General features: G+C 30.6%; 1 protein-coding gene across 1 annotated transcript in view; it reads right to left on the bottom strand.

The window, feature by feature from the left end:
- Positions 1–1876: 1876 nt before the first annotated feature.
- The window catches only part of LOC137645690 (major facilitator superfamily domain-containing protein 6-like), a 27077-nt gene continuing 14648 nt past the window's right edge, over positions 1877–14305 (bottom strand). Inside the window, exons 3-7 of the mRNA XM_068378547.1 lie at positions 6460–7478; positions 5689–5863; positions 4474–4713; positions 3042–3197; positions 1877–2064 (exon numbers count right to left, since the gene is read on the bottom strand). Of these exons, the coding sequence (XP_068234648.1) occupies positions 1922–2064; positions 3042–3197; positions 4474–4713; positions 5689–5863; positions 6460–7478 (1733 nt within the window). The 3' untranslated portion in view covers positions 1877–1921. The remainder of the gene's footprint in view (positions 2065–3041; positions 3198–4473; positions 4714–5688; positions 5864–6459; positions 7479–14305) is intronic.

The raw sequence follows: 14305 nt of genomic DNA, 5'->3' as shown, positions 1-14305 counted from the left end.
AATATCATTTATAAAGTTTAATTATACAAACCAGTAATCGCTTCAATTACTTGACTAATGAAATAGTATTTGAATCTATTGACATATAATCAATTTATGGGCTTAAGGGGAATAATATATATACAGATATATATATATATATATATATATATATATATATATATATATATATATATATATATATACATACACATATATATATATATATATATATATATATATATATATATATATATATATATATATATACTGTATATGAAATCTTATAAATACCAGGCTACATATACATAATATTCCTTTAAGAGAATAGTGATTATGGGTGCAGAATTACACGAGTCCGTGCTTGGCCGAAAGGCAACAATAACAACAGCAACATCAGGGTAGTGCCGCAGTTGTATACCATAATAACTACTGCATGATCTTTACAGTGACCCACTGTCCCCCTTATGCACCCACTTTTCATCCTTCAACTTCATGTCCGTTCCTTCTTGTGTAACAGGCGTGAGAATAAAGAAAATAAAATTTTTTTGTCAGGTATTTGAAACTGATTTTGAAATATTTCTGGGAGGGTTTGATAACAGGAACTAGTTAAGGTTTCTGAAGTCTAGTTTCACCCATAAGAATTAAAGAAAAAATGTTGAATGCATATATCAAAATATGCATAGTGTACTTTTGTGGTATTTGTATTTTCCTGACTTCGAACAGAAATCCATCAATTCTTGGCACATCATTTATCATAATTTCATATACATCTTCCAGTCGGCTAAAGAAGATCACCATGTTAGCAAGCGAAATATCTTCATTTGTGTACTTTTTCAAAGTACATATTTTAGTCATAAACTTAATTGTAGAATTTAACTGAAAGTATATATCAGTATATATATATATATATATATATATATATATATATATATATATATATATATATATATATGTGTGTGTGTGTGTGTGTGTGTGTGTGTGTGTTTGTGCGTGTTTATGTGTGTGTATAGAAAGTACAAAAAATGACATCAGTTTTGTAATTATATCTCATAACTGGAGGTAATTAGAGAAACGTAGATTAATTTTCCCTGCGGCTTTTAACATTGTGAATGAAATTACTCGTATCAATAATAGTTGTTATAACGAGATGCGAATTTGTAATGTAATTAAAATGTGTATATATTACGCCAGCTTCTGCAATTAATTGCTGCATTTAATTACAAATTGACTGCGATTTCCAATTAGGTGCATAAAATTACGTTGTTTCTGTACAATTCCTTTTATTCTTTTACTACATAGCAATTAGATATAAAACACTATGAATTTGAATATCGTTTTTTTTTTTTTTTCGTTTATATAATTAGATAAAACAAGTCTTAACACATCTCCTTTGTAACATCACAGTGTAAAGAGAAAATATATTTAAAGTAATGTAGCATTATATTTGACACATATCATTTGACTTTGAGAAACAAATAAGAAATAAGTACTGATATCATCATTTCCTTTTTTATCGACCGGCTTATAAGAAAATAAAGATTACTCCTCTGTAGCATATTTTATTTATATACAATATGCAATATTATAGAACACAGTATTGTGTCGTTATCAAAAGAGAAAATATGAGTTGGTAATAAAGTCATTAAAATACCGATTTATTTTAATCTTCTTAAAATATTTTCTTTCTCATTTTTTTTTCTTTTCATACAGGGTTATTTTCTCTTTTGGAGCCCCTGGGCTTATAGCATCCTGCTTTTCCAACTCGGGTTGTAGCTTAGCAAAAAATAATAATGATATAAAAAAACAAAATAATAATAATAATAATAATAATAATAATAATAATAATAATAATAATAATAATAATAATATTAGTAAAAAAGAAAAGAGTATTTAGGATAACCTGAAACTGGGTCATTAAAAGCCTACTGATCATAGAGTTCTAAGACGGATCTGGAAGCATTTTTTCCTGGACATCCAGTTCCTTGTCAGATGTTGTGGAAGATGTCAGTCGTTCACGAGCGTTGTTCTCTGTGGCATTTGCGTTCTTGGAAGAATGATCAATGGTATCCAAGGCATTAACATCTGCAGATAGGAAAATTTATTAACATGTCTCCTTAGATTTTTGCATTGTTAACTACTACCATTTTAGCATTTAGGTATATTTCTCATTTCTCATTCACAAATTTCCCATTCTATTTATCATACAGTTTGAAAAATAGGCTGAACATATACATATATATATATATATATATATATATATATATATATATATATATATATATATATATATTTATATATATATGTATATATATATATATATGTATATACATATATATATATATATATATATATATATATATATATATACACATACAAATATATATAAATATATGTATATATATACATATATATATATATATATATATATATATATATATATATATATATATATATATATATATGCGTAGGTATGTATATATATATATATATATATTTATATATATATATATATATATATATATATATATATATATATATATATATATATATATATATATATACATAATAGATATCTGGATTTATCATAACTTAGGCCATAAATATCCAATGTATCTTTTTTAATTATGAGTAGTTACATTTTTCATACATTTTATGTGGTTGTGTTATGTACATTATTCATATTAGGATAGATTCTTTATTGAAGAAAATATTGTTTGACTCAATAGGGCGAATAATAACTTGGTGTTTTACTTAAACAGGGGGAAAAATACAATTTTATATTGCTTAACGTTTGATTATTGATGAAACTAAATATAGAGACTTTTATTTTTTAAAGAACATCTCCATTCGGTTTTAGTTGTGCTATATCTTTCATAAATTTTCCTTATTTCAATAACCTACGAAGAAAAAAATAAATTTCATCTCTCTACGATTGACAATAAAGATGATATATAAAGTAATGCAGTTTTCATCTTATTGAAATTGCAAATTAGCAATCTTTCATTCTTGCTTGAACTCGACTTTTATTCATAAAATATATAGAAAACTGCATTCCTTACCTTCACTTGAAACTGAAGTACACTTTTGTACAGCACAGTTGATAGTGATGTACAAAATAGTGTAGAAGGAGAGAATACCTCCCATTACGATAAATGTTAAGGATCCACCAAGTTCCTGAATCAAAACTCCTCCCAATAATGCACCGCTGGCCTTTCCTGTATAAAGAATAATTACAACATATAAAATAATGATAACAGAATTAATGATAATTATACTACTGCTACTTGTAACTATTAATAATAATAATAATAATAATGATAATAATAATAATAATAATAATAATGATAATAATAATAATAATAATAATAACAATAATAATAATAATAATAATAATAATGATAATAATAATAATAATAATAATAATAATAATAATAATCTTTATACTTTCGTTTAATTGCTATGAGTTCTGTGCATGTATCACTTTCTTTGTCCTATAATAGACTTGATAATATCATTAAGTGTCACCCCTCTTGCATCACCAGCAAACTAATTAAAATGTTTCTTTTATAATTAGTTTTACAGAAAGATTACGTATCAAAACTAATTATCATATTCGGAGTTAAGAAGGGAGGTTTTATTAAAATGTTCTAAAAAAAGAGTCCTCAGCCTCAAAAGCTTTGTTATAACTTGAGAGGTTGGACGTTTTTGCGTGTATATTCTCGTGATAGATAGGTTACATAGTAATTAGGAAACAATCTACAAATGATATATACAAAGGAAATGTAAAAAAAAAAAAAAAAGGTGAAGTGAAGAGTAGATTAATTTCAAAATAACAGGTAATAAAATTTTTCAGGAATACAAAATTTATCAATACAAAAAGAAATGCTTTAAACTAATTTTAAAGGGTTCATGTTAATCAATATATTAACCAGCTCTTGCATATTGCTTCGTGGAAGAGAGACGAAATAAATGTTTCAGATGTTATATATTTAAATAGCTATCATATTACCAATGGAGAAAAATGCAATTTGATCCTGACGCTCAAAAGCAATTGACGAAATTAGAGCAGGACAGGATTAAGAATAGATTACTCGAGTGCTATATGTGGATGAGATCATGATGAGAGGTAGGTGAAGAAGGTTTGGGTCTTATCTTCGCACTCACCATGAGAGATTAGTTCACCAAAAGCTCAACTGGGCTCCACAAGGCACTAGAAGAGTTGGAAGACCCAGGCCTACTGTACATGGCTGAGGACTCTAAAATGTGAAGCAGGAGAGGATGAATGGAGAAGTATTGATTTGAAAGCTCATAATAGAGACGACTGACAAATTGTAACTGAGGCCCTTTGTGTCAATAGACATAGAAGGAAATGATGATGATGATGATGATGATGATGATGAGGATGATGATAAAGGGGATTCCCGATACAGAAATACGCTATTGGTTGTAAAGGTTATCCGAAGAAAACACGGCTGAATACAAATCACTTACCTATTGTGAAGCATCCATTTGCAACACTCTGCATAGTAGCCTGAGTCCCTTCAGGGCCAAGGATATGACTGTACGTGATCATATTAGTGAAGAAAACCCCAACAGATATGCCGTGTGTCAGGTGAACGGGCAAGAACATCCAAGGGTTAGACACGACGCCATAAAGCAGTAGTCGAACGCTCATCATAGTCAGGGTGAGCGAAAAGGTGTGGATGTTGGTGAGTTTTTTTATGATGTATCCTAATTGGGAAGAGAGTGTAACATTGCACATGATAATATTAAATTATTTCACTACATACCAAAACCATTCCAAATATTAGGCATAATGTTACTCAATGTCCTGCTTTCAAGTGTCACGAATACGTGGATTTTTTAAGTCAGAATAATTAATAAGTAACATTATATATATATACATATATATATATATATATATATATATATGTGTGTGTGTGTGTGTGTATATATATATATATACATATATATGTATATATATATATATATATATATATATATATATATATATATATATATATATATATATACTAAATTGATAATAGGGTAATTACCCCAAAGTGTCACTATTACTGAATTGTATATTTCATGGGCACTTGAGTAATTACTCCATTTTTAATTTAGTATATTTTGAATATGTAGCAAATGTACCCTGGCATCACGAACTTTTGTATGGTTCATTATGTTGACGATGTCAGTTCCTGGTTATTTAGTGAGGAAATCAGGCTATTATTCTCTTTTTTATAATTCTATAGTTTTTCTTTAACTTGTTTCCTATATGGCGAATTGTTTTATATTATAATAAATAATAGAGAATAACAATAGCTTTGCAAAATTTGGCAGTATATGGAGAGCGTGGTCTTGTAAACAAACACTTTATATATACATTTATATATATATATATATATATATATATATATATATATATATATATATATATATATATATATATGTATATATATATGTATATATATATATATATATATATATATATATATATATATATATATATATATATATATATGTGTGTGTGTGTGTGTGTGTGTGTTATTGTATAAAAGTGTGTGGTAATGGTATGTACATTAGTACGAAATTATCTATTTTACCCTGTAGGCAATTTAGTCTATACGTGCATTATCAAAGGGTGTCATTATCTAAACTAGTACAAAGCTTTGAACAACCAATACTGTTACGTCTTCTTACCTGAGAGTATCAGAGAAGGGGTTTCTCCAATTATGCAGTCAGTCAGGACTATAAGTCCAAAAAGCAAGTTCAGATTTGCAAAGTCTGGATCCCATTGGAAAGCAATATCCTTTATGTAAATAAACTCAAACGTCCAAACTATTCCACAGATGGCTCCCATAATAAAGGCAGTGGCCTGGGAATGCATGTAAAAAGATGTATTACTAGGAAAACATATGGAAAGAGTTAAGAACTAATATCTTTAAACTAATGTTTAAAAAACATATGTTTAAATTCACTTCAATTGAAACTTATCAATACGAACTTTCGATACCAGATATTTTAAAGTAGTAAATTAAACAACTTCTGATCCAAAAATTATCTATTATAACTTTGGCAAGATTATGGTATCTTTTCATGGTCCAACTATTCATAAAGTTCCAAATAAGCTTTCTTCTGTTTGTATATTTCAAATAAAAATAAAAACCTAAGGCATCAATCTATTTAATTTTAAAGAATTGGTTTCCTAAATAGTTTAATGCTTTATCTTTTTGGTGATAACATTGAAATGTAATTTATACATTTTACCTTCTTCATGATATATCTACTTTATTTGCAAAGCACTACACAACTTTTATTATATGTGTGCAATTAGCTTGTATTGAAAGTTGATTAGTAAAAACTACTGATATTAATTATTTGAGCTCTAGTGATGAAAAAAACTAGAGTATAGATTATCAAAGAATACTGTTTTTTTAATAAGTAAAATGTATTATATTCCCCTTGACTTACTAGTAAGAAGATACAGCGGAACGAGAGAAGCACTTTTCTGATGTTACTATTTTCTTGCCTTCCAGGAACAACAACATTGATTCTAGATGTGAAAACCACGTTCAAAAAGAGAAAGAAAGATGAAATGATCATTGCTGGGGTATAATTCATCTCATCATGACCTTTTGAGGCAATATTAACAAGAAGACCCATTGCTCCACCAACCAAACCCCATGACAAAGTTCCAAATAATCTCGTTTTTCCATACGCATGGCTTTTTTCTCCGAGAGCTACGAAGCACATCGCGTCAGTCAGAGAATTGGAGGTTTCAAATGCCATGAATAAAGTCATGATACAAAGAGCTGAAAGCAGGAACTCCTTTGATGTGAGCAAAGAGGAAATGTTTTCCTCATTTTTCTGGTTTCTGCATTGACCCTCACAATTTAGTAACAATTTTGTTTGCTTACAGGTAAATTGATTGCAAGAATACTTAAAATCAGAAATGTTGACAGTTTCGCTTAGAAAGCACTCGTTTTCTTGACATATATACCTTTTTTCAAATATCATATTTCCTCGAAAAGTGATATTTAGAGTCTTATCAATATAACAGCTTTCATTCGACAAAGTCTTACATTTAAATTGGCAATGGTCACTATATATCCTTTCTCCTAAGGTTTCATGGAGAGTATTGCAGCTTGTAATATTTCCATTAGTATAATCTTCTTGGATTTTGTTATCAGGGCAAAGGGTGATAGACAAGAGATTATCTTCACAAATATACTGAGATGGTATGCTAATATTTACTGGCGAAATTGGTTGCAAAGAGGGAAGGAAAAAATAACCTGTGTAGGATAGTGCAAGAAAGATACTCAAGAATATGAGCATAAATCTATGGATCTTCCATTTATCAGAACAGTAACCAACGAACACATTAAAAGAAGAACTTATAAGTGGGGTGACCGTATATATGATACCAATACCTTCAGAAGATATCCCTCTTTGACTGGCAATTGGCGGTATGAACACCAAAAATGATGCACCTGAAAGAATGAAAGAAAAAAAAACATTACTTAGTATTGGTCACCTACGTAAAATAATGTAAAACTGGAAGGAATGAATACAAACGAGGTACATGGCTACAAGATTCCCTTATCAGGAGAGAGACTCAAGGCCTGATCATATTTTGTGGATGTTTCTTCTCTCCCACCGTTATCCCTACATTAAAGTGTTAGTTGCCTGATGCACCCTCTGCAGTGCTTTTTATCATAGGCATCCCCTTCCACCAAACCTCTTCTCTCCATATCTTTCACCTCATCTCACCAACTGATTCTGTGCCTGTCTCTAGATCTTCTCCCCTAATAGGTTCCTCCCAGTCCCCCCCCCCCTCCCCAACATCCATCCTCAACACGTGCCCACACCATTCCAGTCGTGACACACTTATCATCTCTAATCTTTACTCTGACTGCTATTCTCTTTATTTCATAAATTTCTCATCTTTCAGGCAGTGATATTACCATAATCCACCTCAATATTCTTATCTCTGTTCTTTCAAGCTTTGCTGCCTCCTTTCGTCTTATAGCCCATACATTAGCAATGGTCTTATTACTGCACTATAGATCTTGACTTTTAGCTTAATTGGCATTTTCTTATCATATACCACTCCCCCTACTTCCCTTAGTTTCCCCGGGGCTACTTTTATCCTCTTCTCTACTTGAGCTTCACATCCTTTCTCCTAACCTTAGTAGATTACAAGTATTTAAATCATTCCACCCATTTCATAACCGAGCCTCTACTGTAACGCATAGCTATCCTGTCCCAGCTTTCTTACTGCTCACCATAGCTTCAGTCTTTTCCACATTAGCACAACTCTCCATTTCTAATATCTGCACTTAACACATGCATGACCACCACAAATAAAAAAAAGGGCTTAATGCTGACCCCTGGTGTAATCCAACACTAACTTCAACAGAAAATTCTATTTCCCCAACAGCTATTATTAGTTTTGTCCTTGTCTTGTTGTACAACATCTCTCCAATTCTAACCAATTTCTTTGGGACTTTCCTCTTCCTCAAGCACCAAATTATCACTGTTCCAGAGAAATTTTGGCTTCCTTCTAGCCTCTTTTCCTGTAACTGCCTTACTATAAAGCCTACATCCACAGTCCATGTCCTCCTAATGAATCCATAGTGCTCTGCCGTAATATTAACAAATTCTCTCAGTCTTTCATCTAGTACTCTCTCAAAACCTTTCAAATCATGTTCTGTTAGTTTAATTACCCTGTATTCACGACATTCCATAATATCACCTTTATGCTTAAATATAGATACCATTAGACTCTCCTCCCAGTCTTTAGGCATTATTCCCTTCTCTCATAATGTTCTTAATAAATCCAACATCCATGCTTCCCCATCTGTAGCTAGTACCTTGACCATTTCAATTTGAAACTATGATGAAATTGGTGCTTTACCATTTTCTATTTTACTCAATGGCCGCTTCATATCTGTATTTCGTATCTCCGTCACTGGCCCTTCCATCCTCAATTGTGCTTCTCCAAGCTCCTCTCTCTCATTTTCTGTATCCAATAGCTGTTTAAAATATTCTCTCTATCGCTTCTCAATGTCTTCATCCGTGTGCAATATATTTCCATATATATCCTTGATAACTCCTAGTTGACCTAAATCCTTTTTTTGCCTTTTCCTTAAATTTGAAATTTCATAGATATCCTTTTCTTCTTCCCTTGTTCCTATCATTCAATTGCTCTACTGCTCTTCCAAAAGCTATACTTACTTTCCGTTCCTCTGCACAATCACATGCCTTAGTTCCCAATTAAATGCTTCAGATTATTTTCTAAAAGACTCATGAAATATGTATTAGTCCTCTTTTGATATGAGCAGTGGGTGAAGTGAATATAACCAGATACCCTTAGCTTAGTAACTTCATAAAAAAATATTTTTCAAGAAGTGGAATGCTAACATACTCAAAATTATCACATTCTTTTTGGAAAATATATGTTTTTAGACAAATATAGACACATAATTAATATATATATATATATATATATATATATATATATATATATATATATATATATATATATATACATATATATACATACAGTATATATATATATATATATATATATATATATAAATACATATATATATATATATATATATATATATATATATATATATATATATATATATATATATACAGTATATACATATATATATATATATATATATATATATATATATACAGTATATACATATATATATATGTATATATATATATATACATATATATATATATATATATATATATATAAATATATTTATATATAGATATATACATATATATATATACAGTATATATATATATATATATAATAATAATAATAATAATAATAATGTTTATTGGACAAAAAATATTTACATTCAAAGATTTACAAAAAGAAAAAAAGACTCAGTCCAAGCCCATGTGGAGCAGAGCTCTTCGGGCAATAATACAACAAAATAATATCATCAATTAAGTAAAAATAAAAAATAAAGTAAATATGGATATAGATATACAAAATGTACGCATACATATACATAATCATATGTATACAAATAGATACATATAAATGAGAATCTTAGCCTAAAAACAAATGGAAATGCATATTTATATGATAAGGAAAGATGGTATATGAAAGCTAATGGTATATACATTGAAAAAATTGTAGATATTAAGCAAAAAGCTCAGTAAAAGAACTAGTTTTACAAATAAAAAAATATTCTAAACAATGAAACATACTTGCGCTGTGGTTAGGTAGGCAAGTATAAATATTTATTAATAAAGCTTAATACCCAGATAACAGGAGATTTGTATATGATTTCTTAAAAGACCGAACGCTAAGCAGTGCCTTTAGATAAGCGGGCAGAGTATTCCAAAGTTTAATACCTTGGTATAGATACGATTGCTCGCATCTATTAATACGTATGAAAGGGAGAGTTAAGTTTGAATTTCTTGTTCCATATGGATGAACTGATTGTTCCTGAATTATTTTTCGTCTTAAATCTGGAAATTTGTTCAAAATAAGTGTTTGGAACATCATATTCATTAAGGAGAGCTTATAATTGTCTTCCAGCTTCAATATCGAGAGAGACCGGAAAAGTGGCGATGTATGAGCTAAGTAATCGCTGGAGCTTATGATTCTTACCAGTCTTTTTTGAATTACAATTAATGGTTGCAAGACATTTCTACTACTACTCCCCCACGCCGTATTGCAGTAATTTAGGTGAGGAGATACTAACGAGTGATACAATTGTTTTATAATATATAAGGGGAAATACTCTTTTAATCTATATATGATACCCATTACTTTGGCAATTTTATTAACTGTCATATTTACATGCTCACAGAAAGTTAGTTTATTATCAAGAATTATCCCTAAAAATTTACCACTGGACTTCTGATCCAGAGTGTGATTTCCTATAGAAACCCTTATGTTATCAGGAACTCTTCGTAGAGAAAAGATTATGAAGTATGTCTTTCTTTCATTTAAGGTTAACTTATTTGCTAGTAGCCAGTTTTTTACATGAGTTAAATCATTGGTTAGTGTATCACAGAGGGAGTAGATATTTTTATGTCTAAAGTGAAGCGTAGTGTCATCGGCAAAGAGTATGGAGCTTAACCTACCTACTGATCGAGGTAGATCATTGATATAGGCGAGGAAAAATAACGGTCCTAGGACTGATCCCTGGGGAACACCTATTTTGACATCCATAACCTCTGAGAGATGGCCATCGAGGGTCACAAATTGTTTACGACTCGTTAAGTAGGATTTTAGTAAGAGTAATGCATTTCAACGTATTCCATAATGTTCGAGCTTTTTAAGCAGCACATCATGAGACACTGTGTCAAAGGCTTTACTCAAATCTAAAAAGACCGCACCAAGGTATTCATTTTTATTCATCGCATTGTAGATATTTTCAAGAAGGTCATTTACAGCATCACTTGTACTAACGCCACGCAGAAAGCCATACTGACAGGAAGAAAAGATATTACATCTAGTAAAGAAAGAGTAGAGTCGATTGTACAATAATTTTTCAAAAATTTTATTCAATAAGGGAAGGCAACTTATTGGTCTATAGTTATTGACATCCGATTTATCACCAGACTTATGTAGCACAGTAACGCATGCTATTTTTAAAATGTCAGGATAAATGCCAGAGGCAATACAACGGTTGAACAATAAGGATATAGGAAAGGCAAGTAAACTAGCATTATTCTTATATAGTTTAGTAGTGGGAGAATTAATATTTGCTTTTTTGTTCTTTAGTTTTTTTATAATGTTGATTACTTCAAGTGGAGAAGATGGGGTCAAATAAATAGAGTGCTGATTTGAAGGAGGCAAATAGGAATGAAAATCTAACTGATTATTTTGAGGCAGGGCATCTCGGAGAGTAATGCCAATTGTAGAGAAATGAAGATTAAAAGCATTTGCAATCTGTTGGCTGTCAGTAATAGTTTCGCCGTTACGACCAATGAGTTTTCTTAGCGAAGTGCGCTTTTTCTTTCCAGGCCTAAGGGACGAATTTATGAGATCCCAGGATTTTTTAGCATCATTTCGGAGTTGATCAAAAGTACTATCAAAATATTTTTTCTTTGCCACGCGAATTAATGTAAGCAACATATTACAATAGTTTCTATAGCGTTGGGCACTATAAGCACCCAATTTCATTCTTCGATATAAATTATGTTTAATGTTAATTGATTTCAGTAGCCCTTTGGAGAGCCACTTATTCACCAATCTTTTAACACTTACATATTTTGTTTTTAAAGGAAAGCATTCATTGAAAAAGCTGTCTATTTCATCCGTAAAAGAGGCCGCCCCCAGGTGAGGATCTAATGAGGCTTGACCATGTTCGGTCCAGTCTTTCCCCCTCAGGAGTTCCGTGAATTTCCTGTCATTCACTTCGCTCATATCTCTGAATTGAATTTTTATTTTGTTGTCTACGTTGTTTAATATAGGCATTAATAGACTACAGAAAATTGGGAAATGATCTGTGATATCTGCTAAGAATATCCCACTATTACCAACAAGATTATTATTTGCCCAAATATGGTCGATACAAGACAGCGAGTCATTCGAGCCGACTCTTGTTGGTCTAGTTATTGACGGGCGAAAGTCAAAAGATCGCATTGTGTTAATCAGTCTGCGGGTGGTCTCGCTCTCCCCTTCCCTCATTAAGCAGATGTTTAAGTCCCCAGTGACAATTGTATTCATAGGGGAGATACCTGGATTTCTTAGCACCTCCTCTAACGAGTCGAAAAACATATTTCCGTTACCTCCTGGACGTCTGTAGATACCTAAGATTACTGTTTTATGAGGCGAGTTTGGTATAGAAACCGTTACACCGACACTTTCAAAATTATCATTAGAAATGTTGAAGAAGTCATCAAGAGGTTGAAAATCAATAGAGTCTTTAACGAAAATGCTCACACCGCCGCCCCTCCGACCTTCCCGATAATTGTGACACGCATTATACCCAGGAAGATAATTCATGCAGTGAGTTTCTTCCTTAGCCCATGTTTCGGTCAATACAATGATATCAAATTCATGGTTGCAGTTATTTAAGTAGCCAATAAATTCGTCATGGTTTTTCTTGAAACTTCGAATATTAAAACTTATTAATGAAAGGCATTGCCGCATATGATTAGGGAGAGAATCATTAAATGTGTCAGTAGTGTAATATTTACAGGAAAACAGATCAGATGTGTTCACAAAATCAATAAAGTTTTCATCAGGATCAATGTGATATACAGGATTTGTGTTCATGAGACGTAACCACAGTTAAAATTAGTAATTAATAGTTTAGTAACAATATGCTTAGAAATACAAAAAATGAAAATATTTCGTTACGATGAAAACTGGAAATAGTTGTAAAAAATATAAACAAGGAAATAATTGTTGTAATTACAATACAGAAATAGGAATAATAAAAATAATATTAACAAAAATAGTAGTAATAAAAAAGGAGAAAAAAAAATAATAATGATATTAATATCAGTAAAAGTAAAAATGGTAAATTTGATAATAGTAATGATATTACTAACAATAGTGGAAATGGCAGTGTTAAAAGTAAAATAATGCAATTTGAAAAAAAGAAAAAATTGTGAGTGTAAATTCAAAAATTTAAATGTGAAAAAACTAATGAGGTTAGAAAAAATGGTTACAGAAACTGAAAACAATGGAGTATTTAGCACATATTTTGAAATCACTCAGGGGCACTGAGCCCTGTACTACTGTAGAATATATATATATATATATATATGTGTGTGTGTGTGTGTATATATAGATATATTTATATATTTATACATACATATATATATATATATACATATACAGTATATATATATATATATATATATATATATATATATATATATATATATCTACAAGAGTGAACTATTTATGTAAATGGGTGAAGTTAGAAGTAATGCAAAAATCAAATGAACACCGTTTTATTTCAGAGCTGTAAAATGTAAGAAGAATACGATCAGGTGTCCATAGAGCGTAATAGTCAACTTTGGTCAAGAGAGAGAACTCCCTATATTTTCCTGAACTCCTCATGGAGGGAGATTCTCTTTCTAAGCAGTAATCCACTCCTTCTCCCCTTATTTCGTATCCCTCACGCCAGCCATGACTTTCCTCAAAGTGATGGAATCATATTAATTTCACCGGGCTATGATCTACGCTGAATAAAAATCGAATTGCTTTGATACTGATTAACAAAGATTTGATTATTGGAACGTGTTTTTGGAAGTCTTCTGAAACAAAGTCAATCCTGAAGAGAGCGTGTAATTAAAATGGAACGCTTTC

The sequence above is a fragment of the Palaemon carinicauda genome, chromosome 8 (assembly GCF_036898095.1).
Source record: "Palaemon carinicauda isolate YSFRI2023 chromosome 8, ASM3689809v2, whole genome shotgun sequence".
Classification (NCBI taxonomy): Eukaryota; Metazoa; Arthropoda; class Malacostraca; order Decapoda; family Palaemonidae; genus Palaemon; species Palaemon carinicauda.
Note: the sequence above shows the minus strand (reverse complement) of the source record. Positions and strands in the feature narration are given on the sequence as shown.